This window comes from Pseudomassariella vexata, assembly GCF_002105095.1.
Source record: "Pseudomassariella vexata strain CBS 129021 chromosome Unknown BCR38scaffold_2, whole genome shotgun sequence".
NCBI lineage: Eukaryota > Fungi > Ascomycota > Sordariomycetes > Amphisphaeriales > Pseudomassariaceae > Pseudomassariella > Pseudomassariella vexata.
In genome coordinates, this window is record NW_024467957.1 from 2,329,674 (window position 1) to 2,356,682 (window position 27,009).

Here is a 27,009-nt window from a genome sequence, read left to right on the forward strand (position 1 = left end):
TGCTCCCTAGGTAGTGTGTATTCAAAATACAATCATGGTCTTATTCCCAGATGATGAATGGTTTAATCGGTGCTTCTAGAGCTTGAGCAAGTTGAGATGAGGACACGTGAAGCCGACTACCGGCACAGTTTGCTACTCATTGTACAGATCTCTGATTTGCCCCGAGCCGATTTCGTCGATACACTTTGTGTCTATTACACACACAATAGTTATGGTGAACATGAAATCTACATACTCGAACCAAGTACAGGTGCTATCGAGATCCATGACAGTGTTCACCATACTTGGCGCCCGGGGAAGAGAAGCCGTTGCGTGTCGTCATAATACACTCCACGAGTTTCCTTCATTGTCTATTGGCAGTACTGGCGCTTAGATGTAATATTGGCGAGAGTGCACACAGTCACATGGACGGGCTCATGGTCTTGCATCCACATTGAAAGTGCCATCACATCGAACAAAGCTAAACTCGGAAGAGAGTTCGATCCTGGGAAGTAGATATATCTTAGATGTCAATCCTGGTGACTCTCTTCACGACAAGACCCGAGGGCGTAGAAGAGTTGGTCAACACGAGAGTTCTGGTGATGATTTCAACCCGTGCTATAACCCTTCCTGATCTTGAAACAGAGGAGACTTGGAGAGCTTAGACGTACAGCCATAGGCCGTTTATACGAGAGAACTTCAACCAGCTTTCATGGCTCATTATGGGTGTATACGAAGAGGTAGGTCCGAAACCCGTGACTTGTTAACATCTCACATTGTTAACACCCCACGTATCGGTTGGATGGTTTTTGGGCATCGTAAACACGCGTATATCATATCGTTATCTATTTGGAGTCTACGGCCCAAATTCCAAACCAGTCGCCATGGCGCAGTTCACCTCTGGATCCAGACCCTGTAGTGCTTCAGCTTCAACCGCCCATCCACCTCGCATACGTCCGCATACGCCGCCCACGACACATTCTGCGTCTCGCCTGTCTTCAGCTTATACTCCAAGTCACCAGATAGCATGAACGCATTGGTGTGCCCGCTTGACGGGAACGAGCCCTCAAAGACTTTGCCGGGTGAATGCTTTCGTGCCACCACTTTCTCCCACATCTTCTCGCGGAGCTTACGGATTTCTTTTGCGCTTCACATTAGCTACTACTTGCTTTTGCTTGCTTGCGTGGTCGAACTGAGGTGGGGAAGGTCGTTGAGTAGAGGAGAAGCACACATACCCTCAACGCCCCTCACGGCGTCGTTTCCCATGACGAGCGTCGAATCCGCCATGAAATGGTCAACCCATTCCTCATTCTTGGTCGGGTCATCCGAGATGGCGTAGAATGACGATACGAAGTCCCTAACCTTGGCGTCAGGAGCTATGCTTGATGAGAACTCAGGCATCATTTGTTTATTAGGACAGTTCTTTTCGGTTGTTCGTGTGGTATGTTTGTACAAGTCTTGCGAGTATAGACAACCAGGGGGCAGAGTAATAAGTTACAACAGGGACAAACAACAACAGCACGGGTTCGGGTAAGGTATTTTGCGGTTTGATTCGCGAGGGTTCGTAGCCTCGCGCAATTGGACAAGATGATGACGGATTTTTCGCAAAGAACGTGGTCCATTTTGAAGCACGCGGACACCAGTTAAAACCCCGTTGTGCCCGGAGCGGGCCCCGGCACTGCCGGTTCGCCCTTTTCTTGCAGCCGACAACATAAAAGGCGGGCTCAAATCCGGGCATCCGGTGACGTATGGCTTGCTTCATCTACCCAAGGAAATCAGCTATTGACGCCCTGCTGCATCGACTCTACACATTCGATGGAAAAGTCACTTTGGATTCTCATCGACGAAGACATCTCACGCGGCAAATCCACACAGAATCACATGTCTGCTTAGAGACCAGAATTTCAAAAGTCGCATTGATTCGCTCGCCTCCAGCATTCACGCGCCTACGAGAAGTACAATATAGTGGAACCGCCAACCGCTTCCATTGGTACTGCCCCGTCCACTTGTAAGGCCTATCCACTGATAATCACCTCAAGTCGTCGGCTGCAAAACCAGTTCCAGAAAATATCACGCAATTCCTCTGTCCTCCCATTCCCCCATTTCCATCCATGTTGCCTTGGTGTGCATAGTCGTATGAGTACCCATCGCACCTGTCTCACATCTTCACGCCTCGCGAAGTGACTTCACCACGTCCTCCGATGTTGAGTAGTACCCGGCATTCGGGACAATACCACTTAGTCGTGCGCGCCGGTATCTCGGTGAGGCCCACGCATTCAAGGTGGAACCACTCTTGCTTGCAGTTCTGTGTGGCGTGAGGAGTTAGTTTCTTGCTTGTCTTGATACGCTTCTTGTTACGTGCTGGGGTTGCAGTAGTGGTAGTAGTAATAGTATGAGACGAGTCGTCTTCGGTGCGGCTCACATCGATGTTGTCGCACTGAATCATAGTGCCGAAGCTGACCCTGTTGCAGAGGCAGTATCTCGGTTCATTCGGATCAATGACGTTGCCGTCATCGTCGACTTCCACCTCGACTTCTTGCTCTAGCTGTTGCGCATTTGCCGTGCCTCTCTTCGGTCCCCTTGGTCGTTTGCGTGGCGCTGCCATGCGTGTGCCGACCGCACTGGTCCCGCCAGAGTTGGTAGTCACAACGCCAGGTGCTGGTCGTTTATTTCGCTTACTTGGTTGGCGCGGTTCAGGGGCTGGAGTGTTTCGAGCTGTGCTGGCGCGACGGGGCCTCTCCACGGCAAAAGTGACAGGCGGCTCTTGACTCCCCGCCTTGCCACCACGAGATGTAGGGCGACGGCTATTTGCCGACTGAGGCTCCGAGGGCGTCGTCACAGGAGCAGGAGTATTAGCTCGGGATGTGGACTGTCTTGTATTAGTTGCGATAGGCTGCAGGTTTTTTGGTTGTTCCTTCCTCATTTCCCGCTTGGGCAAAGTTTGCGTTGGAGGTGGGATCGGCGTAGTGGATGTTTTGGCTGGCGGCGGCGGAACTGGAGTTCCTGCTGGCGGTTTGATGGGGACTGTGGTAATTGTGACCGTTGCCGGTGGTGCTGGACTCGTCCTCGAGGCAGGGGAATTCGTGGGCTTCGTAGCAACATGAGAAGATTCCGACGCGGGTGGCACTGGGACGGGCACTGGCGTGTTGGACGTTACAACGGGCACAGTACTGGCCTGGCCTACTTGGGGCGGAGGAACAGGTGTCTCTATCGGAGGAGGGACGGAGCTTGGTCGCGGTGTTAGTTGCGGTGGTGGCACCGGCGTCTCTGTCTTGGCCCGCTTCACTTGGGGCTTTGGCATTTCAGTTGGCATCGAAGTGAGATTTTCCGTAACCTCGGACTTGATCTCAGGAAGACCGGCTTCAGACATGGAGTCGAGCTTGCGCTTCTTCACCCTGGACTTACTCGGACCTTTAATCTGACCTAGGGCAGGAACCGGAACCGGAGCCGTGGCTGGGTGAGCTGTAGTCTGAGCAGTTAAAACTTGAAGCGGAGCCTTAGTCAAAGTCGGAGCCGTAGGCTTCGCCGACGCCTGGGCTGGGGGGTTCGAAGCTGAGGTTGGAACTGGCACCGCAGGGGCGGATGCTGGGGGCGGAGCCGAAGCTGGAGCTGGGTTTTGAGCCGGAGCTGGAGTTTGAGGTTGAGCTTGATGTAGAGATTGAAGTTGAGATTGTGGTTGAGATTGAGACTGAGATTGGGATGATTGGGAGTTTGATGGACCTGCCTCTTGCGTCTTCTCAGGCATGCTCCCCGCGACTGAAGGGCTCGCTTCAGGATTGGAAAACATACGAGCAGCTAAATCAGCCATTTTCCTAGCAGACTCTTCGGCTTCCTCGACGGCTTGTTTTGCCAACGCTTCTCGCTTTAGTTTCTTGGCCTCGTTTAATTTCATTCCGCGGTTGCTAAGCTGTACCTCTTCAGCACCCAGAGCTTCTGCGCTGATGGCACCTGCGGGAGGGTGCTGGGTACCTGATTCTGCATCGACGACAGGCGCAGGAAGTAAAGGCTCGAATGGCCTGCCCTCTTCTTCGGCCTTTTCCTTTGCCGCCCTATATGCCTCGACCCCGCGCCCTAGTTCCTTGAGTTCCCGAGCAATCATAGTGTCGCTCGGGGTCCAAACTGCGTTCTTCTTCATCCGCTTCCGCAGTTTCGCCAGCTCGTAAGGTGTCAGCTGCAGCCAAGGGGCATCGACGCTGCCGGGGACAGCATTTTCCGGGGGCGGCTTGAGCTGTGCGAGAGCAGTACTCGTCGACAAGGCAACGCCGCCCGGAGTGACGAGTGAGGGGCGAGGGGCCCTGGGTGTTTTGGGGAGTTTCTGTTTCGGAAGCTTGGGTGGTTTGACGACTTTGATACGAGGTGCTGGAGTCGCCGTTTGACGCGGAGGAGGGGACGCCGAACTCTCCTCGTCGGAGCTCTGCTCATTTGATGAGGTATACGCAGTGAAGTCTACATCGTATGGAGCTAGGACCTCGCCAGGGACGGTGATCCTAGGTGGCCGGCGAACAGTCTGGCCGTCTTTCTCCACGCGCAGGGTGATCTTGGGTGCTCGACTCAACTGTGGTGACTTGGTTTGCACTGGACTTTTCTGTTCTTCTGTAGAGAAATTATCTCGCATAGTCTGGAGCTTCGATAGTATGGTTTTGACTCTATTCACGTGCCTGTTCACGTGTTCGTCCATGCGACAGGCTTCGGCGTAGGCAGATATCCGAGAGCTCATAAGCTGGTCGAGATTCTCAGATATGTCAGCCCGTAGCTGCACTGGAGCGGGTCGCTGGTCTGCACGCAGTGTAGGGAGCTTTCCCCATTGCGACGTGAGCTTGTTCATGTTGGAAGATGCATCGATGTAGGTCTGGTCGAGCTTCCCTATGAGAGTAAGGGATCGCATCATGTCAGAAGGGAGGTATTCGGTGAAGTCTAGGTAGTCCGTTACGGTTGCTTGCGCATCTGGGTCGGCTCGCATATTTAGCGACTCGAGTGGATTGTTCGACTGCATCGACTGTCCCATGTCGGCCCTGGTCCTTGGGGAGAGGTTGAGCGGCTCCCCACCACCAGCACCACCACTCGTGTTTGCTTCCACAGCCGCCATTTCCCCTGCTTGCAGAAGTGCTTTTGTCATCGGCGCGTTCGTTGTGATGGCATCGTTGCCACAAGTAGTTTTTTGCGATCACAAAAGCTCCGATTTGGGCGATGAATGTGCAGAGTTGGGACACGATGAAGAAAGGCGTCGTGAAGGTTGGTTGGTGTAGACGAACTGTAGACGACGCGCGCCACAAGCTACCCTTGTAAATCTCGGGCGTCGCGGTCGGGGCCGGCTAATAATCGGCGATTCGCCCTATTTGTAGTGGTTTCAAAGGACTTAGGTATACAATCCTATGTGATTTGGTACTATGATCTTGAATACCTAAGTAGGTAGTTAGTTACCCCTGTTCCTTAGGTCGAAAAGATTTTCTGATCCCACGTGCTAAGTTCGACAGGTTGAAGGGTGCGTGACAGGCTATTACAACCTTGCCTAAGTACTTGGTAGACAGTCCTCGCTTGCCTCCCAAAGAGCTTGTCTTGGTGAATAGTGGAAGAAACCTTGAAGAATCCACTTCTCACCCTCCCTACTGGATCATCAGAAAACCGCAATTGCATTGGTGCATGTTACTTTTAGCTCTTGTCATAGTTCGATTCGAAGAATACCCAATGGCACTCAAAGCTGTTGGGGAAAACGAGCAATCCCACAGCTCCTATTCATTTAGGCCTTGAAAAATGCGTATCAATGGACTCAAATGGCATACACGATAACTTGGATTGTTTACTGTCTGCCTAGGTGTGAACCCGAGAGTGCTGAAACTAGTCTAGTTGATAGCCTCACGAGCTTGTATTATCCTATTAAAATTGAATACACGAATGGTATACGCATGCGGGCAATCCAGTCTTTCCGTCGCCCTGTGCCCTGGAACTCCGCATCCAAGCACTCTGCGTTTCACCTGGATTTGAATATCAACTTCGGGAAACTGATGTCTTGTCCAATCGTAGATTGTGTGCGTTTCTATATCGAAGATGTACTTCGAGTCCTCCAATTTCGCACATCGATATCACAAACGTGTCGTGATCTCGCGAATGGATATATCTCGCACTGCATGTAGATCCTCTGAGACAGCACAACTATTTGCCCCCTACACATTTCCAACAAGACCCAGTCCTAAGCCGGTGACCGCGGCAGCCATAACCCAGACGCTGGCCCAAGCGAGAGCACCAGTGGTCTCGGCACCCTGTACTGTAAAGGCAGTCTGCAATGCCGTATTGACTCCCGTGACGAGCATCAAGGTTGCAGTTCGCTTAATGGCAACCTTGAGGTTGTCATCCCATCCCCACACGTTCCACCACACCGTCTCTTTCAGTGATGCGGTCGCGGGATCGAAAGCAGCCGGCTTCTTCTCTTCGGTTGCCGCAACAGGTGTGAAGATGAAGACGGTCGCCGCGAAGCCGAGCGTCAGTGTCACGGGTAGAATGCTGATGTAAGTTGATTCGTACGCCGCCGTGACGGAGGGCAGCTTGTCGAAGTACACAACCAAGAACTTAGGCAGGTACGTTTTGTAAGCGGCGAACAGGGTCACGGTGTAGATTGCGCCGGCGAGGAGAGTGGTAAGAAGCGCGATAGGTCTGTCGGTCAGCAGCTCTGCATTGGGAGCATGCGAGGGGTCGTTGTGTGCCGTGGAAAGCGGTCTGAGAAGACGGAAGGGAAGATATGTCGCCGCGGTCTCGATGGCGAGGGTGAGCAGAAGGGCAGACTGAGGGGTCGCGTAGAAGGCTGAGAGAAGGTAGAGCTGCGATAGAAATTTGGTTACTAATCCCATCAAGCCAGGAGAGAAAATAAATGCGACAAGAAACCATTACATGATTGGTTGTGGGTGAGGACTGGACGTACCGGAGGACCATGCGACAACAGGTTGAGAGCTGCCAGATCATAGCTATCATAGTTGCCAAACCATCCCAGCCCAAGTTCGAAGCTGCGTCGGCACCATCATGTTAGTATACCATAAGATAGGGACATGGAAGACTTGATGTGGTAACTCAGGAGACTTACACGCGCCAGCCTGTCAAGATGAAGACCTCGTCCCATGAATCCAGCACTTTTGCATGCGCCGCCAGCACTCCCTTAGTCCACTGGTAGGTGAGCGAATAACCCAGCGCTGACAGAGACAAGCTGAGGATGGCGACCAGCGGGAACTGGACGGGCTTCGGAATCTTAGAGCCTCTGCGCTTCGACCTCGTTGTCGCCAATGCCTCGGTCGGCCCTTCAATCTTGGTCAAAGTCACGGCGTTAGGCGAGGCGGAAGACTCTGGCGAAGAAGGCGTCTCTCGCCCGCCAGCAAGAGTATCCTGTCGTCGGGTGCGCATCTTGATGTTGGCTGCAGATGATTTGAGCAGCAGGTACGAAGTAGCGACAAAATTTTGTCGATGGAAGTACTGGTGCAGCGCAGGTGTTTACGGTGACGTCGTTTTTACCAGTGGGTGGGGGTGGAGAGTACGTTGAAGGGGTTGGCTTGGGTTGGCAGGGTAGAGACACAGATCGCCGCAAGATTTTCTTTTCGAAGAAGGTCCTCAGCTTGTCATCAGGCACATTACTCTTTGGTTTCACTTATATCCCTGGGCCATCACTCTCAATTCGGGTTTCGAAATGTCGTCTCTCTTTCTTCTTTCTTTCCCTCTTTCTCGATTTCTCTTTTTCATGTTCACTGCGACAGGGCGCGCCGTTTGCCCCTGGGTCCAGCACTCCGAAAGCTATAGTAGAGGGAGCCTTATCACGACATCAGGTTCACAATATTGTCCTTCTTCTGTCGGCTCGCATCCTTTGTCTGCTCCCAGTATCTTGGTATTGCTCATGTACTTGTGTATCTTGCAGCCCCTCATTATTACCTGCTCTTTGCCGATTCCCTCTGCATTGTTCCATCAGCTCAGGTAGGGTCCAGATTGTGGTAGTGCAATTTCTTTTTCATTTGAATTTGCTTCCATTCATACAGAGAACAAATGAGTGTCCTATTCCTGGTAACTCTTTGCCTCATGGATTCCTACAAGCATCTTGTTTGGATATGCTTATGCGGGCGTTCGCTCGACGCTCTCCCGAACCACAACTTCAACCTCGTGGAGACTGCTGTGGGTGCTGCTCCCTCATCGGTATTGGGGATCGGTAGCGGAGCTGAACCACTCCTTTTACAGGGTTGATATACGTTTGTGTGATACAAAGGAAACAACAAATGCGATAGTTCATTTCATATCGTCTTGGGACTCGGCTCAGCGTGCTGCGCTGTGCTGTCGGGAAGTCTGGATCAGCTTCATTCCTCCATGCGGCCAAAGACACCATCGTCTTCATCATCATCCATGACGCTCCCTTCACTATCCTCCATCTTCACGTCTTCAGTGTGACGAAATTCACCTCGAGTAAAACTTTCCGGCATCTGTCGGGAGGAATAACTGTGCAGGAAGCTAGTGCTGGTGAAGGCTGCCTGGTCGAGGTATTGAGCAGGCAGTGGGGGGACAGGAGGCGCATCGTCAGGAAGTCGGGCATCTCGAGAGCCTCCGCTGCTGCCGAAGCTACAACTTAGTAATTCCACGGCTGCGGCGAGATCCCGGTCTTCTTGCCCAGTGATGTTCATGCCGGAAGAAGGGGGGCGCCGGTCCGAGCTACCGTGCCGGTTATGTCCAAACGCAGACCCATTCGGTACACTTCCGGCGAGGTATCCACTAGAAGCGGCCGACTGATAAGATCGCGAATAGCCGCTGCCGCTGCTGTACCTCTTAGGCGCGTTGTGATAGGCCAGTGTGCTACTCGTATGGTACGCTTCGACCTGCGGCGGTGGAGTTGTATCTGCTGAGCTGCGTCCGTCGTGCGGTTCAGAGTATCCAGAAGCGGCGGGGGATGCGGACTCGGGTTCGCTAGCAAAGTCCCTGGCAGAATCTGGAGGCGTCGGGGCGTCGTTGGTGTTCATCTGAACCAGCACCGACGCCGCCTCCAGGAGCTGGACTTGTTGGTGTTTAGAAATGAGCAGCTTGGATGTGTATGACCACTCGGGAGTATGCTCCCACCTAGTCACGGAATCGTCAACACAGTTTCTCCATCAATCACTCGGGAAGGTGAGTCTGGGGTAGGATTGGCCGCCGGGTCAATAATCTTGTAGCGCATGGCGGACACGCGCCTATACATATCCACGCTCCAACACTATCCAGCAGCCGGAATGGGGATTTCAGACAAGAGGAGGGTGGTCAAGAAAATGGGCACAAACAAATGCTTGGTCAAGCAGCTGCTATGCTTGTATCCTTTCCCACACTTATCACAGCGAAGCTCGATGCGATTGCTCTTCTTGCCTTCCTTGGTCAGAGGCTGGCCGTCACTAGCACGTCGAATGCGAGCTTTCTGGGGTTCGTTCTCTCCCTCATCAGCCGACATATCATTAGAGTCGTCGTCGATGGCACTATCCTGCACCTCCATTTTCCCGGACATTACGAATTTATGACTCGGCAGGCTTTGGGGAGGAGACGGGAGGCTGCCGGAGGTAGTTGATCGAGCGGCGGACGGCTTGGACATGGTACCGCGGCGGGAGCCTGGTGCAATGGAGAGAGGTGTCATTTTTTCGCCGGCCTCGGTAAGAGCAGCGGCCACGGCGGCAACATTGGTGGCCGTGTTCGTCATGCTCTTCCGACGTGTAACGCGGTGGGTAGCATTGAGGGCACCGGAGAGGGCCGAGTGGGCGTGCGTGTGGGAATTGGTTCGCGAGTGAGAAGGAAGTCGAGTTGCGGCAAGATGGTTTCCCGAGCCTACGGATATCGATTGACGGTGCAGTGTCAATGGCCTCGTCGATGTTTGAATTTCCTGTAATCGAGATAGACGAGATGATCAGCAATGCCGCTCTCAATTGTTCCCGGAAGCAAGCCACACCAGGCGTGTGGTGTTGTACCTTTGAAGAGGCCATCACCAAGGGGGTTTGATAGAGACGAGAGCGGCTCAAGAGCGGCTCAACAAAGGATTGCAATGTAGACAGACGTCTGCGCTGTCTCGCTAAGGCAAATTGTTGAAGCCAGGAGGCAAAGCAAGAAAAAAGAAAAAAACACAAGCAGTTTGAGAAAGCAAGAACGACCGTTGGAGGTGAGATTTACAGCTGTGGGTTGGGTGGCCGACGCATGAGAGTCGTAGCGGTGGTGTTGTGTAGGTTGTGTGTGGTTTGAGAATGGGATTCCAAGTTGGAAAGCGAAAAGGCCGCCGAGTGGTAAATAATAATAATCACTTTTTTTTGGGGGAAACAAAGGTCTCCAATCTAGCAAGACAAGTTCAGGTCAAATGGCTGTCTGCGCCTTCCACACGGGTGCCAGCTGCGCTCGGCTTTGAACCTGTTGGAGAGAAGGAGGGGGTGGGAATTGCAATCGAATCGTGGAGGGCAGACCCCTCCTCGGTCGGTGCAAGCTGCTGAGGAGCCCCGAATGCGCACTATCAAGTTATGGATTTATGAAAGTGATCCACTGACGGATCCAACTCAGCCCAGCTCCCGCCGCACTCATCTAGGCAAGTACCTACTTCGTACGGGTACAAGCTTTCGGTCCGGCCAGGAACAGGAACCCACTGCAACAAGAATTGTACTTACACGCCGCGAACGTGCCAGCAAGGAGCCTTGGGGGAAATCATAATTTGAGCAGACCTGACAATTAAGGTGCCCTGGAGACGCTGTGTCTGTTTTTTTACTCTCGTAAGCAAAGACTCTGGTGAGAAGGAGCGTTGCAAGCAGCGTTGTATGAATTACAATTGCTAAGGCTGACTATGTTGTTCGAGACGGCGAATGTTTGAGCTGGGCATAGCCAAGTCATCGAACCCAACATTACATGGTGACAGCTATTAAAAGGCACATAGCACAGTGCTTAATTGTCAATTGGGACTTCGGGAGGAGAGATGTGCCAACCCCTTATTGCACAACCGAATCCTTGACTTCGCATATCAGACAAACCAAATGTGCAAATGCAACTTAACAGAGGACAACTAACAAGCGTACTTCGCAGTCAACCTTGAAAATGAGAGGACAGCGCAATAATGCAAGCCCTCAGACGTACCTAGGTACATATTGTCCGGACCGGAAATGACAAGCGTACTAGTCGACAGAGTCGAATAACAAAAGACTGCTGGAAGAGCACTTCTCATTTGTTGCGGACTCTTATTGAAGAAGCGCGGACACGTAGAATTGCACTATTACGTAGCATTCATTGGGATTTTGGAATCGAGTTAGATCGAAGGTCATGGACGTCCAGCCGCACGCCGTATCGTCGGCAGATTGTGATTGGTTGGCTAACGGAATTAGAGAAGCAGACGGTGCGTGTGGAGGACGACTTCAAGACTGTGCCGGGCCCGAGGAATGTAGAGGACACACCCATGCCTCCTCATATTGTGGTAGGTTTCCTCCTTTATCTTTAACTCATCACGGTACGGCTGCCTCTCCTTTCCGACAAGTCGTTATCAGAAATTGGCCTTCACTCGAATGAATTTCTCTTCTTACATGGGTTTCTCTACCGACCTTCCTCCTTTCGGGCTGGGGAACGTTACCAGCCTTGTGACCATGGCGAATGATGACGGAGGATGGCGACAGAGAAATTCTATGCAAGATATTTCCCATGCCGAGCGCGGATAATAAGCCACCATGGCAATGGCAGAGGTATGTGCTAAGCGCGGTCAGCTGGTCTCGGAATCTGTCCAGCGCGAACCTTTTTCCATAAAAGTTTTTGGGATGTGGTATGTTTTTGTAATACCGTTTGACCAGCAGACCCCCGGATCCTCGAGCGGCCACACCTCACGGGGATGAGAGCTCGTCAACGTCGCATCAATGCAGCTGTTTTAAACAGCTCACGGATAGACAAACTGGCTACATAGCTGCACCTCGCAAGCTCGCGCATGCCCAGCGAGATCCAAGCAGGGTCAAGGATTCGTGAAAGTGAAGAGGGGTAGCGTGTACAGAATGCTTGCTAGCTTGACGACCACCACAGCCCCACAGCATTTTGTACCACCAAGAAAAAGGCTCCCCACACGATACATAATAATGGCCATGATAACGAAGTGGGGAGACGCTCTGCTCCGTTTCAATGCCTCTGGGAAGTTCCCTGCCAGAGCGCCCATGGTTTGATGGGATCTTCACTGTCAAGAGTGCTCATCACTTCCAAGTGCCGAGCACTTTGTAGTGATGGTCCGGACGATCACTACGACGCGAAAACTTACTTTTTTTTGGTGTTCGTTTTCTGATTTTATTTCATCCGGCGTCGACTTGAAAATCAAGCCTCTCTCTCTCAGTCTCTCACGACACGCAGTCCGCAGTCCGAGAAACTTACAGAATCTAAATTACCTTGAAACCACGAGGCCAGAAGGTCATTTGACTTTCATGGATGCAGGTACTCTTGCATTGTCGTTTCTAGGCCGCATAGGGAATACTTATGCAACGGTCTACGTTCACGCCCACTGCGACTTTATAACGCTTGCGTATCTATTCCCTGCTTTATTGGACAAGGTCGAAGAGGGGCAGCAGCTCAATGTTGCAACTGGGTGTTGGCCTTTGGGTCACCCATTGCCCCAGGCGGCACAATATCCAAGTTGGAACCTCTGGAACCTCTCCGTTGGTGCGATGCATATCGTTCCTCTCAAGTTATCTCGGCAGCCGACTTCCATGTGAACTTCGCAATGCCGCATGTACAATAAGACGAGGAGGATTCCTTGAGAGCGCTTGCGGCAGAGTAGACTTGGTTTATGACAAAAGAAGAAGAAAAAAAGAAGTCCAGACCACCATTCTGTCCTTGGCGGCACTACTTCGTACCCCAAGTACTATAGATGCTCGTCAGTTATTCCCGAGTGATCTAGACCTCTACATAGTAGAAACCACAGGCAAAGCGTAGCACAATACCCAAAACGGTTCCACACCACTACTGAAACCAACTGCCAGGGTATTTGTTGCTAGTCAGGTCTGGTACATGACAATTGTTAAGACCGTCATGGGGGTCGCCCACAAAGGGTGTCAGCTGGAACGGCAAGAAATAACGCCACGACCTCGGGCTACTGCGCCGGATCGAGTGATGCCAAACCCCAGGATACCATCATCTGAAGACCAAACCAAGCTGCCACCTGTCCGTTATGAACTCTATCGTGAAAAAACTTTGAATGCGCTGTGATTAAAAACAGATCGTTGGGAATCTTGCGGTGTGCGCCCCAACTCCGTTGTGCGTTGCATGCATTGCCAAGTTACAATATTTGTTAGCTACCTAACGTACGGAGTGTTCAGCCACGGGCTGCACATAATGATGCCGAGAATGCATAGTTGCCTATGCTGTCCATCAAAAGCATTGCTATGCGAAGTTCGCGCGTAAACGCCTCCATGTCTCTCTAGCTGTCAATAGTCACTATCATGCGTAAGGTTATGTACAATCAGTGGCTCATGACGATTCTCCTTATCGGAACCAGCTTGTCCATAAGAAGACACCTTAGGTGGTTGAGGGTTCATAGTTCACAACGTACTGCGACAATAGTGTCCACGGGATTCCTCAGGCCAGCTACTCGTGTCTTGTCTTTCGAAGCGGGAAACCCATCAATAAATACAAGCCATTATACAATGCTATGAACTTTATGTCTCTTAGTGGTTTTGCCCACTCTAATCTTAGCAACCAGACCATGTTGTTGATACTGTTCACTTGTAGCAACTTGGGCCCTGCCGAAAGTTATCATCAGCATTATCCCAGCACTCAGTTCCGGCTAGGTCACGAGAAGGCTGGATATGAATTCTGCGCCTCCATCTGACGTGCCATCTCGTATCCTATTGGCCCGACCAACTTTGGCAAGCTTACGTACACTGTAAGCTTACAGAGTCAGGCCAGGCCTTCTGATATACCGGCGGCGGGGGGATGAGATGGAGATCAGCGTTAGCTGTACTCATAAAAGCCAGTATACAACCTCAGATGTTTTAAGATGCCCAGTTTTCGGCCATGATTCACGATGTACTTGCAAGAATATTCGCCCAACGGACAAGTTTCCAGGTTGTGGCAGTCGGATAGTCGGAGGCGGCAACGGCCAGCCTGTTGTTCCGAATAAGCCGGATTGTCGCTGGTTGACAGCCGGGACAGGGGCGAACCTCTCACCAAGGCAGTGTTACCACTCCACCATGACTACGGTATCCTGGGAAAGTCCAAGTTTCGCAGAAAATAGCACCAAAGTCGGGCCAGTTGTTCAACTGTTGGATGTTTTCCCCCCTGACCACGTTCCTGGCGGTGGTCCATTGCACTACCCTTACCCGCCTGCATTACAGATTGATTGTCGTAAGGCAGCCCTGTGTCAAATTGCCATTGGGGGGCTGCGCAGGCTCGAGGCAATGAGGCAATTATGACTTTCAGTTTCTTATCACTGCAAGGTACCTTTAGTATCTCAATGTCTGCTCCATGCTTTTTAGGATCTTACCCAGGTACTCGTGCTCAAATAACAGTACCAATTAAACCGATCTGTACACTTGTACCAAGTAAGCCAGCCATCCGTACGACGGTGACTGCTGACCTCGCAGAGCTTTAATGTTCCCACTTGTTGGTTCTCGTAGCCAGACACAAGTGAGAACGTGTTCCGAAACCCTGGCTTTGGGAGTTTAGGTTGACTTTCGAGCAAATCGGAGCAAGTCAGTAGAAGCCAAGCAGCTGCAGGTACAGTTCGATAAATCGCGAACTTTGGTATCATCTGCCTGAGTACTGGACTCCTAGCAGCAGAGATATCAAAGTATTCGAGAGGATATTATTAATGACAAACACCAGCCATTGTGACCGAACGCTGGATTTCTCAACGACTGCCAATCTAGCCAACTTACCTTCTTTTCCATTTCACCTAGCCCAGCTTGTGAACTCTTGTGTGTATGACTCAAAATAGATCGACGATCCTGTACAGATATAGGTGGAGTTACCCTTGATGTGCACCGGGGTGCCCTGCATGGGGATAAATACCCAGCGATACCGCTGACGCTTAAAACCGCCTTTTTCCCAAAGAGCTAAAAAAGCCATATCACGATGCCCTCGGAAGCGAAAGGTCTTTTTGCGCCCGAGACATCTGTACCATGCGGTTCCACCCGTCCTTGTATCTATCTCCTTTAGATGCTGTGCGGCGAGGAATCTTCTAAATCCCCTTCCTCTCAAAAATCTTCGAACTTCCACGATCCTCGAGATCTTAACGGGGAGATTGCAGACGCCTGGGTTCGATCTCCAATCAATCCGATCCTTTGTTAACTTATACACAGCACATTGTATGGGATTTATTAATGACGCATAGTTTTAGAAACCAGAACTGTCCACTACATAACATGACGAGTTAATCAGCTGCGCAAATCTCACCAGGATTTTACATTTTCGGAAGGTGATTGACCGACCACATTTCTGCGATACGTTCTTGTAGCCTTACATATTTGCGACAGCACCAGGCAACCTGTGAAACTCATCCAGGACTCGCTATCATGAATTCTTGGCACTTGTGTTGAGCAGCCAGGGATTAGATTACAGTGCAGCTACTCAAAACCGCCTGGTTAGATACCTCACCTCATGGCCTTGCAGTCCTTTACCTTCTGTGTAACAATCAAAATCTGGTAAAAACATCCCCCAATTCTTTGACACGGTAGTATGTCACTGGCATAAAATAGCATGGCAACATCACAGTTCTTCTAACGCCTAGTCATTTACCGGGGCATATTGTTACGTAGCTACAGTACATCAATTCATGATGGACACCAGTCGCTATTATACAGGCTATCACGATGTTATCATAGATGCTAGTGTTTCTCTCATTCAATTAATTCCGGTCGCGTTTCCCTCACTCGAATGTGCAAATAGAACTGGACTTTAGATAGTTATTCGAAGTGATCAAGTGGTCAACCGTTGTATGCTGTCTGTAGAGTGTAGACGAGGTACGACTACCAGCAAGGCACAGGCAGGCCTATCTAACCGGTAATGATTCCACACCTAGGCATTTACTAATATCACTTATAAATACAGCTAAAAAAGACCTAATCCATAATCTATACCCTCCAATCCAGTCGCTCACGCCAACTACTATGGTCAGTATTGGAGGCATATATAGGTTTTTAGGTCAAGCCTGTAAAGGGGACATAGTCACTACTAGCACTATTGAATCACAACTAGCATTTCATCAAGCTAAGGATTAGGGACATAAATTCTACGTTGGTGACATTAGCCAATCCAAAAATGTCGGTTTGGTCAAGTTTTACGCAGTCGACAGCCCGCTTAAGTTTAACCAGGACATGCCGAAGATTCAATCCAGCGTAAAACAGGGTGTTATTGTATGTAATATTAAGTGTCGCCACTAGGGAACCAGTGGTTCATTTCTCATTCATAATTATGTCGTGGCATGTTTTCCTCCTATCGCGTGTGCTAAAAGTACACCAGGTAGCCCTTCGAATACTGAATAAACCACTATTTCAAATGACTCCCTAGTTTAGTTGGTCTACCAATATCAGTTCGATAACTTTTCCTGTCAGTTCAAGGACGCTGTATGAATTTTATTCGCCAAATAGCGAGGATCACGTCGTTGTCACACTCGAGGTCAGCCAGTGCCATCAAGGGGTTTGAATCAAAGAGAAAATAATATAATGCACACTTGCAGACGAGTCAAGTCCAGCAGATCTTGCACGGCTGTCATATAACCAGATTGAGAAGAAAAATATGCTACTCTCCTATCAGTATGTCAGAGCAAGATTGGAATGGTACGGTGTGGTGTGGCTTTGCCAAAACCACCTTTAGACTCTGTACAAGTGATATTCAATTACGCAGAAAAACTCATACACCAAACTTAAAGCTAGCCTATTCAGTCTCTGAATCTGATTCTTCCGGTTTGGCTGTGATGTCGAGTGTCAGCCATCTGTGGAGACAAGTTGGTATGTCGCCCACCCCTGCTATGAACCGGGTAACTACAGCAGTATCAGATCCGGTACCCCTAATAGACCAGAGGTGAATCAATAGTGGGGATAGAGCATATACCTGCTCTATCAGTATATCGGAGTGATCGGGGAAATCTCGCTCAGCTTTTCGCGTCGGTATCCCGAGACGCTCTCTGTGCAGCATACCTAGTCAAATACTTTTTGCATATACCTTTATTGTCCTCGTTACAACTACGACTTAACGCAAATACCACAGGGGTTTAAATTTATACAGGGTTCTAAGATGGTTCTAACAGATTAGAGAAATGTAGGGCAGATCGTATCTAGTACACGCTGCTGTTGGTACGCTACCTCTACGCCCAAACTAGACCTAGCCCAGCCAAATGCCCAAAATCACTTCTCCTGTTTACATTACGGTGAGAATATGACACCAGATGATCTTGGTAGGTATAGACAAGCTGGCTACCTACGACTTGATCCCAACGACTATCCAGCCCTTGCTATTGCTGGAGTTCGTGAGTACCTTGTAAGACAAGCCGATCGCCCCGAACTCATCGATGACGTAGTCTCCATTCTTGCAATCATTATATTGAATAACGCAGGCAGTCAAACTTTGATGCTTGCCCATGGGAACTGCTCTAGTGCTCTTAGACTGCACGGCGCCAGCACTGACAGCACTGACTGATCTGCGGCTGCAGATACCTGCCCCTCTCCCGGTGGTCTTGGCAGCATCAACTACTTGAAGCCAGAGTCTAAAAAAACCACAAATTGACGAAGTCAGACCTTCACAATAAGCAACTTTTAGCACACGAGACATATTTACTCATTTGATACTATCTAATATCAGCCAGTACTTAGCCTTACAGTTCCCCTCTTGGTAGACGACAAGTAACTTACGTCTAGACCCTGTCTCACTCAATCCACAGCCGATATCTACCGATCAAATCGAAACATGGACGCATATCGCCGTACCGGTCGGGGCGGCGCCGGTAATTACTATTCACAAAAGGACATTGAAGCCGTCATCCAAAACACGGCCACGCCTCCGGACGTTGAAGCCCAGAAACAGACACACGCCAACATAGACGCGCCGCCCTCGGATCCGGCCAACGTGCCGCAAGATCCAGCCGCCATTCCCTCGACAACTCCCTCGCAAGGCTATGCGCGGTCTGGCCGCGGCGGCGCAGGCAATTTTGTCGACCCAGCCACTGCCGCAAGTACTATCTCAGCCCAGCGCGCGCTGGATCCACAGCAGAGGTCCGCGACAGTGCACACGACCGGTGTACCAACGTCCAAACCGGCGCAGACGGCGCGGGCAGGGCTTTCGGGGCGAGGTGGCGCGGGCAATTGGACGACCGACGAGGGTCAGAAGGTGTATAATGAAGAGCAGGAGAAGAAGAGAAAGGCCGCACTAGATGCCCAAGTATTTAATGATGTCAAGGCTGGGCTTCAGCCACCCAGGCGGGTCTATCACATGCACGATGCTGGACACGGCAAGGGGAAGTCGGAGGAACCCGAGCTGTGAGCTGCGAGAAGCCGCCGTAGACGAAAAATTATGCACATATGTGGGCTGCTTATTCCAGGGGCCTTGATCAACAAATTACCATACATATGCTGACAGTCTCGGATATCTTCTCTGTGCTAGTGTCCCCCCTTCCCACCGGGTTGTCCCATATTCTGCCATGACTTATATTGGCCATATATGACCTTTCAACCAGACGTCTGCAGACTCCCAACGCCAGGAAATGCAGAAGCCGAAACACAAACCCTGCAACGCCATCATCAGTGTCAGCTTGTTTTGCCTAGCCGGCGCATTTATCACGTTCTTCCCTTTTCTTTTCAAGGCACTGGCATCTTTCACTCCGAGTCTATGTCCATATCGCCCGGTACCACATCGACAGCTCCATCGGTTCTGACACGCTGGCGCAGCTTCTCCTTGCCAAACACCTTCTTCGTCTCGACGGGCAACACATGCTCTTGCTCCAGTCTCTGGATCTCCTCCTGGGCCATGCCCTCCAGAGCCAGCTTGCGCTTCTCGCTTCCCCGCATACGTGGTAGGAGGTGGCTGTGAGTTTGGACGAGCTTGCGGGCGTCGGCCAACTCGCGGGCCCGGCGGCCAGCCATGCGCTTCTTGTAGAAAACGCGTTCCCGCTTCTGGCGAATCTCGGAAATACGCTCCATAGCCTTGAGCACCTTTTGGGTGAGGTCGCGGTTGTAGCGGGTAGGAATATTGCGGCGCGCCTGGAATGGGAAATCAGTACTACAGCACAGGGGACGGAGGATTGAAGCTTGACTAACAGCAAACTGGAGCGTAGAGTCGACAGTCATCCTGTAGCATCCGACATTAGTGGTTGTCATCTTCCAAGCCATTTCCCAGATATGGAAACTGCAAAAGCATCTGCTCCTGGTGCAGGACAAGAGGAACCGTTCTTCTCGACTTACTCTTTGCCAGCTGCCTTTCTGAACGCCTTTGTCCACTGCAACTTGCGCGGATTTCTCTTCACTGTAGTAGAGTTGGTTAGATAGGACCTTTCTGTCGTTCGAATCTGGAGCATCATACTTTTGAAGTTCTTGTGGCACTTAGAGCGGCTTGAGATACAGTTAGCTCATCATGTCCCCAGGAACCCATACGAAGCGAAGGGTGACTCCGAGCACTCACCAGAATCGAAATTGCTTTCCATCATTGCGGACGCTGGTATAGCATTAGCATGTAGTCTGCAAGACCCGAGGCCGTTTCCAAATGATTCCTCGCCCTTATTTCGAGATTGGAGGAAATAAAGCTCACAATGTGATGCCCTTTGACGGATACGCCGGTCGCGAACAGAAATAACATGTCTCGATCCTGGAAAAGAAGGCCAGTTAGCAAGAATGCATTTACTGTCATGTCCAACTGCAAGCCCCTCCCCAGCTGGCACCAGATTGCACCCCAAAGGCGCAATGCAGGTGTTGTCGAACGCTTCTCCAGAGAACAGTTTACGATGGACTGGGACTTTGAGACTTACCTCATGTTGACGGTCGAGGGCTGTTTACTTGGATGTTAGTTGGTGATGGTTAGCTTGACCGAGTCTCCAAAACTTTTTTTTTGGGTAAACCTCAATTACAGTGGGTCCCCTGGAGGGTCTTGTCGATTTGCTTAATGGGGTGCAGTGGAAAATATTTCCAACCGGCTAATTCCTCCGGGGAGGCTCAAGGGTCCGTGCATGTCAAACACTGAACTGGCGAGCTCTGCGACTGGACTAACACGTGCTAACGCTACGACTTCTTGTCTGTTCCCACGATACTTGATCGTTAAATCGCGAAGAATCTGAATCAATCATCATGGCTTCAGCACTTGCTATCGGAACTGGTGTCGCAGTGGCAGCCTTTCTGGTATGAAGCCTTTGACCGGACTTCACCATTTGACTACTTGAAGCTGACCAAATGTCCAGGGCCGAGCAGGAGTGGTGGCATGGCGACGATCACGGGGAGGCGTTGGAGCCCTGGGAAAGGCATTCTATAAGGGCGGCTTTGAGCCTCGGATGAACAAGCGGGAGGCTACGCTCATTCTTAGTCTTAAGTATATGGCCGGCTTGCATTATATGTATACCCTAAACTGAGGACGGCGGCTGACCCTGCGACAGTGAACGGGCCGTGACAAAGGACAAGATTCGCAAAGCCCACCGAAACCTCATGCTGCTGAACCACCCCGATCGAGGCGGCAGTCCCTATCTTGCGACAAAGGTCAACGAGGCCAAGGAGTTCCTCGAGAAGAACTCGTAATCTGGAATACTGTGTCAAAATGTACAATATGGCATGCATAAAGCGCCGGCGTTCTTGGTCTCGGATGGGTGTTATATGGCAGGCAATGGGTTTACGCATCTGTACTCAACAAAATACAATTACTTCCCTCTCAAATCATAGGGGTTTCTTCATTCAGAACGTCGTCTTCAGTCACGCGAGGTATGCTTTGTGTCCTCAAACGAAGGCCAAGGACTATGGAACCGGTCCTGACGTGTTTATGCGCAGACTCCCAAGGGATGCTGCATGAAGGGCTGCTAGCATGGAGAGTTGGGGCTCAGGCATAGATGGGCACAGATGGGGAATATTACGCTCTCCTTGCTCTCCCAAATCCCCACGCCGTCGGAAATGGCCAATTAACATACTCATCACAACTAAAGATCCTCGTAATACAAGGCAACGCACGGCGCGGGTACTCAAGCTTACAGGATACATGGTCCGAATCAATACTGGTATCATATGATCTTACGCGTGCAAAGCGAGTGGAATTCATTTCTACGAGACACTCGCAATGCTGACTAAATAATCGAAAGTTATATGTTCATCAGCAAAGCAAAACGTGGCTCTGTGGAATGTGTCTTGCCAGAAGTACCTGGAGGTATATGGAGTGGCGAGGTCGAGAATTGGTGCCGTTTTTTCAGGTGCGTCAACGCAGCTTCGCGCGTCTTATATTAATGCTTGAAACCGATTGCTAGCAAACTATTAAATAATATTAAATACGCCGTAGGTGTTAACCCTCGGTACCTCTACAAGTACTCCCTTAAGGGGCTATAGATGATATAGCGGGCCCTTAAGCCGCGTCGGGCGGTTATACAGGTAAACTTGTAGCCAAACGACTACTAAACCTCCTGTCCCTCCCTAAGTCTGTGCTACAACCCCTGCCTGAACTACCGATAAGTGTGGTAATGCGGCACTTAAATTCGTCCTCAGGGGTGGGATGCTGCTGATGTGCAGAAGATGCTCGACTATTTTTTTGTCGCGACAAGTCGTAGTATCTGCTAATTGGGGTTCTCGTCGAGCGTATACATCTCAACCATACGCTCAAGTGGATAGACCGTAACGTGGTCAGACGCTCGCAAGAATCGCGGCGAGAGGGCGTGCTGCGCGCCTTCTATCGTGAGGGGACGGGTTCGCCGACGAGCGTTATCGGATAGGCGAGGTCCGATAAGGGGTCGGATTAACGATTCGAATTCTGGACCGGCTATCGAGTTATATTCCGCCGACGTAGTGCTTGACGGTCGACTGGCTAGGATGCTCGTAATCCTAAACTGCACCAATCTCCCTATTATCGCTAGGTAGGCGAAGTCAACAAGGTGGGCAGCGCGCCGTAAGGGTTGACTAAACCCCCTTGTGTGTCAGCTGCGGGATTCGAACCCGCGACTCGTCACCAACCCAAGTGGGCGAGGCTCAAATCGGGACTTATCTACCAGCGAAGTGACCAACTACACCAGCCGACTACAAGAAATTATAGTGGGAGAAGATTGTCCGACGGGTTTGTCTTGAAGCAATTAATTGCAGAGTCTCGATTACCGTTATTATATTATAAATATGTACATCGATCCCTTAGCTATCTGTACCAGGATGGTCCCACGTACCGTCGCGATGGACGTATGAGCGTAAGGCCAGTCGTGATAAGCAACGAGTGCGTGTGGCTGTGCTGGGTGGTTGTCGACGTACGGAACAAGAAGTTGTTCGCCGCTGCATTTTTATACTTGTTCATACAGAGTTGGGTAACGGCCGCGTGTGGCGGACCAGCGTCCTGTAGAATTTATTATTGATGACTTGGTGATTCAGAAGAAGCAACCACACATTAAACAACCGAAAGAAGGACGATGATCAAAAGTTCGCTAATCCAGTCGCCATACTTCTGCCCATGACGACCGGTGCCATGTATGCTCCGCTGGTCGGCACCCACTCAAATGGATTGATTCACCTAGATGATTCTTGCTCAGTAATTCCATCATTCCTCCTCCCAGGGTTTTGCTGCGGCGACTCAACATCCGTCTTGCCACTGCCCCGACTCTCGTGCTTGCCGATATTGACAGGGTCCGGCCTTGTTACAGAGACCTGCAGAGTAGGCACAGTTGGCTGAGAGTACGTGGTCTGCTCGTAATCTCTGTCCCTTAGATGCCACCATCGGACGAGGACCAACCAAGGCAGGTAAGAAAGCAAGAGCCTGATATATAAGGGTTGGCCGTCCAAGAGTGGATCCATCTCGTTACTATGATGCTTCTCGGTCCGTCGGCCTGCAAAGGTCGAGCCACGTGCAAACAGCTTCAACTTGTTCTTGCCATGAGGCATGGACGACACCTTCAGGGGCGTCAGAGGTTCGTCGACAGAGAGGGAGGGATCGGCATCCTCGGGCGACCTCCACTGTTCGAAGCTAACGTAAATGACGCGGAAGAAGCCACAAATACCGATGGTAAGAGGAATTAGTTGGGATGGAAAGAAGAGGTGGCCGCGCCAACCTAGTACGTCGTACATTTTATTGTAGTTGAGCGTGAACTCGACAATAATGACGGATAGTATCATCCAGAACATAGTTGAGAAGCGGTGGAAGTTGTAGATGTAGCGGAGCCTGTGAAGTAAGCCACGTCAGTAACCGTCATATATACGGGGGCTGGGGGACGGGGTCACTTACTGTTGTTGACTGAGGCCAGTAGCATAGTGAAGTCTGGACGTCGTCCTGTACTGGTTCGCTTTGAAGAGGGTATACATCTTCCCCGACCTGGCGACAGCAGCGATGGACGAGATAATGAGCATGATGCCCCAATAGATCAAGTGGATTATACACATGACAATGTAGAAGATGCGGATACCTCCATTCGCCCGGACTGGTGAAAACATGAAGGTATATAGAGACAAGCAATGAGCGTCCTCGGGGTGGCCTGTCCCAGGGGTGATGCCGGGTTCTGACTCGGCTATGCCAAACATCCAGAAATACAGGCTGAACGAGGCAAAGGCGACACAAAGAAGTAATCTTGTATGCGTGCCGAAACCTCCAAAGTGCGAGATCCCCTTCGACGGACCTTGACGAGCATACCAGCTGGTTCTGTACCCCCAGATAGAGAGGACGCTGAAGATGGTACCTGCTCCAAGATGCTGCAGGACCAGAGCGTCCACTTGGAGGATCTGGTTGGTGATGGTACACCGGACCATGGCCAAGATGACTGCGAACAGAAAGACGGCATTGGCATCAAGGGCGCTGGCGGCCTCGGTTGGCACGAAGTTGTAGGCAATCCAGGCCTGGAACCAAGTCAGGTAGATGCCAAGTCTGACGCCCAGGCCGTAATAGTCGTCCGATCTGTCGGACTGGCATGTTACGGGCGTTGTGGTCTCGGGGGGCTCATCGTCGCTCAGCGCCTGACGAGATTCTATGACCAGGGGGGAGCTTGCTGCCAGAGGTACGATAAGCCATAAAACAACAACTGCGATGCTCAAGCGATGGATGACACTGATTGCGGTAAGGTTTCCCATAGTAGCGGAATAGTATGTGTCAAGTGATCAACTGCAGACGTCTGCGATGACATACCTGAGTCTGTGAAAATACTGCTCGAGGGCGTTCGCTTTACATACGTGAGCTCCAGGACGTGCATCATGACGCAACAACAATCCTAACCATCCTCCTCCAACGGTCACTCACACGTCCTGTGATCCAAAGGCCATGTTGTCGGGTTCATTTGCCGTTGTGCTGTGCAAATATTCGCAGCCTGGAGAACATAGTGGTCAGTGGCTGCCGGCACAGGGTCAGCTATGCAAGTGATTGGCGCAACCCTAAGCATGGAGTTAGCAAAAGGAAGTAATACCCGGGATGGAGAGCTTGCTTGTTTGGCACTAGAGAATGCATTGTGACGCATTTGGCTATACTGGGCTACAGTGTGGCCACCTTTGAGCCTAACCTAAAGGGGTCGGATTGTCGACATCGTTCATCTAATTGGCTGATGTTGCTCAACTGGACCGGGTTAGCGCTCCCTGTACAACTATACCTGAGTAAGCCATTTACGGCGGACCTGGGAGGATTTCTGAGTGCCATAAGCCCAAGCCTTGCGGTTCTCAGCTATACCATCGCGATTTAGTGCTACTCGGAAGAGGCATCGCTACCTAACCCTTCCGGGCTGGGAATGTGACTGGCTCAACTGGAGAACTACGGGATTCGGCCCCCAGCTATGGGCCAATTCCCGCTGCCTCACCACACAACCCAAGAACCGAGAGATCCGTATTTGTGGTTCAAAGGTAATCATTCATTATTGTTTTACTCGCCACGTCAGGCTTGACATCACTATGGAGTAATGTTCCGGCCAGGAAGAAGCTGATTGGGACAAGGGCTCTTACACCCCGCGGAACTCTGTCCCTCCAAACATCTCCTACGACAGGGTCATTATGCGAGAAGACCAGTCGTCAACCCGGAAGCTTTAATTTCATTTTAATCAACACCACTGCACTCTCGTATTCTTGGGACTGTTATGGAGGATAATTTAGTACACATGTTCGTATAATCATTATACCATCATTATTATACTTCAATATAACGTGATCCACAAGTCATTTTCGCACACAAGTCACTTTCGCACTTTTTCAAATATTTCAACCTTTTAACTTAGCTTGTACTTTTCTTCCCTCCCACAACATGCCTCGTAAATCTAAAGAAGCCGATCTTCAGCTAGCTATCCAAGCTAAAAAGCGCAACCCTGAAATTTCATGGCGTAAGCTTGGCCGTATCTACAACGTTTGCGACCGTACACTAAAGAATCGATTCGACGGCGACCAAACGCGACACGAAGCTAATATGTTAAAACGAAATCTAACTCAAACCGAAGAGGATATGATTGCCCGACGTATAATTGAGCTAGATACGCGAGCATTTCCTACATTGTGTATGCCTTCCCATTCATCTCACAAGCTCCAGCCTTTGGATTTGGTATCTTTTAGTGTGTTGAAACGGCTGTACGGTGCGTTCGTGGAGGGTTTAAGGCGAAGGCATCAAACCCATATTGAGAAGCAGGATTTCTTAGCTGGGTTTTTAGAAGCTTTCATTAGTGCTTTTCACGAAAAAAACATCAGATCAGGATTTGAAGCAGCTGGACTTGTTCCTTTTAACCCGGATAGGGTCATATCTACGTTGGATATCGCAAAAGTAGTACGAACACCGACACCCGACCCCCAATTGCCTCCCTCCGTCTGGGTTTCTAAGACGCCTACCAACACCCTCGAAGCCGAATCGCAGTCAACTTTGATTAAAAGTAGCGTCCAGAGGCATCAAGACAGCTCGCCGACGCATATTTTGAACTCAATTAACTCGATTACAAAGGCTACGCATGCAATGATGCATGAGAATGCATTATTACGTCGGGAGAACGAAGAGCTTCGTGAGACGAACCATATACTAAGTAAGCGTCGTAGGACGAAAAATAAGCAAATCCAATATGGAGGAGCACTTAGTATAGGTGATGCACAAGTTTTACGGGCCTTGAGGGGTGATATCAAGGTTATGGAGGAGGAAGAAGGGGAAAGCAGTCGTCCTGTAAAGCGCCGGCAGACCGGTATAAGGCGCTGTGGTATTTGCGGAGGGACTGGACATAATGCAAGGACTTGTTCAATAGAAGTAGAAACTGATAATGAAGAAGATTTTGAGTAATTTAAAGGATAAAATGCGGGTTATGCATAGGATATTACTGAATTACTTGAAGGTGCCAAGAAAAGTGCGAAAGTGACTTGTGTGCGAAAATGACTTGTGGATCACGTTACTTGAAGTTTGTTTACGATACTCGGGGTATTGATATCTCATTGAAACATGCGATCTATGCTATTGATATAATTTCTGAGGATTTTTGAAGGTTTCTGACTTTCATCGATAACTTCTTCGAACAGCGTCAAATCATCAAACTGATTGCGGCATTCGATTCCTAACGACCGTTTACGTCGGACAGTGACCTCGCATCGCATGCGAAGCGAGGACGCAAGCGATGGCGGCGCCGATGGTGATTGACGGGGGACGGGGGACGGGCGGGACTCGAACAGAGTTTTCACCACCCCCAGGCCAACGAAAGTGCCCACGCACCGAACGTGGAGCGCATCAGCAGCAAAAACGCAAAGAGGGAAGACATCGAAAGAGAACGAGAAAAAGTAGAACAAGAGATTGCCGACTTGGTCCCACATGAGAAGATTGAGGTCATGGGGGTTTGATGGAGCGTTGGCTGGGGTTGAAACTGGCCGGCAGGACACTGGAGGAGGGGGACGACAGACCCGCCACACATGCCGACGTACTGGCAGTGACTCTGGCCCTTGCCGAAATTCCTGTGGCGATCCAGACGATGGTTGAGAAGACCATGCAGGA

General features: G+C 50.6%; 11 protein-coding genes and 1 non-coding gene across 12 annotated transcripts; 5 read left to right on the plus strand and 7 right to left on the minus strand.

Moving 5' to 3' along the window:
* Window positions 1–873: 873 nt before the first annotated feature.
* On the minus strand, window positions 874–1,380 carry BCR38DRAFT_332414 (putative fungal-specific transcription factor; the record flags this gene model as incomplete). The annotated part of the gene is made up of 2 exons (XM_040855142.1): window positions 874–1,118; window positions 1,215–1,380. The coding sequence occupies 2 exons, from the start codon at window positions 1,378–1,380 to the stop codon at window positions 874–876; spliced, it is 411 nt and encodes a 136-aa protein (XP_040720096.1).
* A 757-nt stretch (window positions 1,381–2,137) lies between these two features.
* BCR38DRAFT_520990 (uncharacterized protein) lies at window positions 2,138–5,065 on the minus strand (the record flags this gene model as incomplete). The annotated part of the gene is made up of 1 exon (XM_040865173.1): window positions 2,138–5,065. One exon carries the CDS (start codon window positions 5,063–5,065, stop codon window positions 2,138–2,140), a length of 2,928 nt encoding a protein of 975 aa, XP_040720097.1.
* A 1,084-nt stretch (window positions 5,066–6,149) lies between these two features.
* On the minus strand, window positions 6,150–7,230 carry BCR38DRAFT_316960 (uncharacterized protein; the record flags this gene model as incomplete). The annotated part of the gene is made up of 3 exons (XM_040854715.1): window positions 6,150–6,791; window positions 6,893–6,974; window positions 7,052–7,230. Coding segments are annotated over 3 exons (903 nt in total), but the record flags the coding sequence as incomplete, so codon positions are not given.
* A 1,070-nt stretch (window positions 7,231–8,300) lies between these two features.
* BCR38DRAFT_455010 (uncharacterized protein) lies at window positions 8,301–9,935 on the minus strand (the record flags this gene model as incomplete). Its single annotated transcript, XM_040861753.1, has 3 exons — window positions 8,301–9,051; window positions 9,249–9,835; window positions 9,921–9,935. The coding sequence occupies 3 exons, from the start codon at window positions 9,933–9,935 to the stop codon at window positions 8,301–8,303; spliced, it is 1,353 nt and encodes a 450-aa protein (XP_040720099.1).
* Window positions 9,936–12,097: 2,162 nt separating this feature from the next.
* On the plus strand, window positions 12,098–12,946 carry BCR38DRAFT_421131 (uncharacterized protein). The gene has a single exon (XM_040859424.1). The coding sequence runs from the start codon at window positions 12,180–12,182 to the stop codon at window positions 12,660–12,662; it is 483 nt and encodes a 160-aa protein (XP_040720100.1). The 5' UTR covers window positions 12,098–12,179; the 3' UTR covers window positions 12,663–12,946.
* A 203-nt stretch (window positions 12,947–13,149) lies between these two features.
* On the plus strand, window positions 13,150–13,623 carry BCR38DRAFT_421132 (uncharacterized protein). The gene has a single exon (XM_040859425.1). The coding sequence runs from the start codon at window positions 13,389–13,391 to the stop codon at window positions 13,599–13,601; it is 213 nt and encodes a 70-aa protein (XP_040720101.1). The 5' UTR covers window positions 13,150–13,388; the 3' UTR covers window positions 13,602–13,623.
* Window positions 13,624–14,277: 654 nt separating this feature from the next.
* BCR38DRAFT_421133 (uncharacterized protein) lies at window positions 14,278–14,594 on the plus strand. Its single transcript, XM_040859426.1, has one exon. The coding sequence runs from the start codon at window positions 14,357–14,359 to the stop codon at window positions 14,537–14,539; it is 183 nt and encodes a 60-aa protein (XP_040720102.1). The 5' UTR covers window positions 14,278–14,356; the 3' UTR covers window positions 14,540–14,594.
* Window positions 14,595–17,850: 3,256 nt separating this feature from the next.
* Window positions 17,851–18,423, plus strand: BCR38DRAFT_333275 (uncharacterized protein; the record flags this gene model as incomplete). The annotated part of the gene is made up of 1 exon (XM_040855208.1): window positions 17,851–18,423. The coding sequence occupies one exon, from the start codon at window positions 17,851–17,853 to the stop codon at window positions 18,421–18,423; it is 573 nt and encodes a 190-aa protein (XP_040720103.1).
* Window positions 18,424–18,589: 166 nt separating this feature from the next.
* BCR38DRAFT_100720 (ribosomal protein L24e-domain-containing protein) lies at window positions 18,590–20,045 on the minus strand. Its single transcript, XM_040853291.1, has 7 exons — window positions 19,901–20,045; window positions 19,684–19,740; window positions 19,558–19,590; window positions 19,459–19,487; window positions 19,341–19,401; window positions 19,197–19,227; window positions 18,590–19,139 (listed from the first exon to the last, which is right to left on the minus strand). The coding sequence occupies exons 1-7, from the start codon at window positions 19,903–19,905 to the stop codon at window positions 18,756–18,758; spliced, it is 600 nt and encodes a 199-aa protein (XP_040720104.1). The 5' UTR covers window positions 19,906–20,045; the 3' UTR covers window positions 18,590–18,755.
* Window positions 20,046–20,216: 171 nt separating this feature from the next.
* Window positions 20,217–20,657, plus strand: BCR38DRAFT_332263 (mitochondrial chaperone; the record flags this gene model as incomplete). Its single annotated transcript, XM_040855132.1, has 3 exons — window positions 20,217–20,267; window positions 20,327–20,454; window positions 20,519–20,657. The coding sequence occupies 3 exons, from the start codon at window positions 20,217–20,219 to the stop codon at window positions 20,655–20,657; spliced, it is 318 nt and encodes a 105-aa protein (XP_040720105.1).
* A 1,371-nt stretch (window positions 20,658–22,028) lies between these two features.
* BCR38DRAFT_t65 lies at window positions 22,029–22,131 on the minus strand. The gene has a single exon. It is a non-coding gene; the product is annotated as a tRNA-Thr (tRNA).
* A 411-nt stretch (window positions 22,132–22,542) lies between these two features.
* On the minus strand, window positions 22,543–23,695 carry BCR38DRAFT_421149 (uncharacterized protein; the record flags this gene model as incomplete). Its single annotated transcript, XM_040859427.1, has 2 exons — window positions 23,317–23,695; window positions 22,543–23,253 (listed from the first exon to the last, which is right to left on the minus strand). Coding segments are annotated over exons 1-2 (938 nt in total), but the record flags the coding sequence as incomplete, so codon positions are not given.
* Window positions 23,696–27,009: the final 3,314 nt, after the last annotated feature.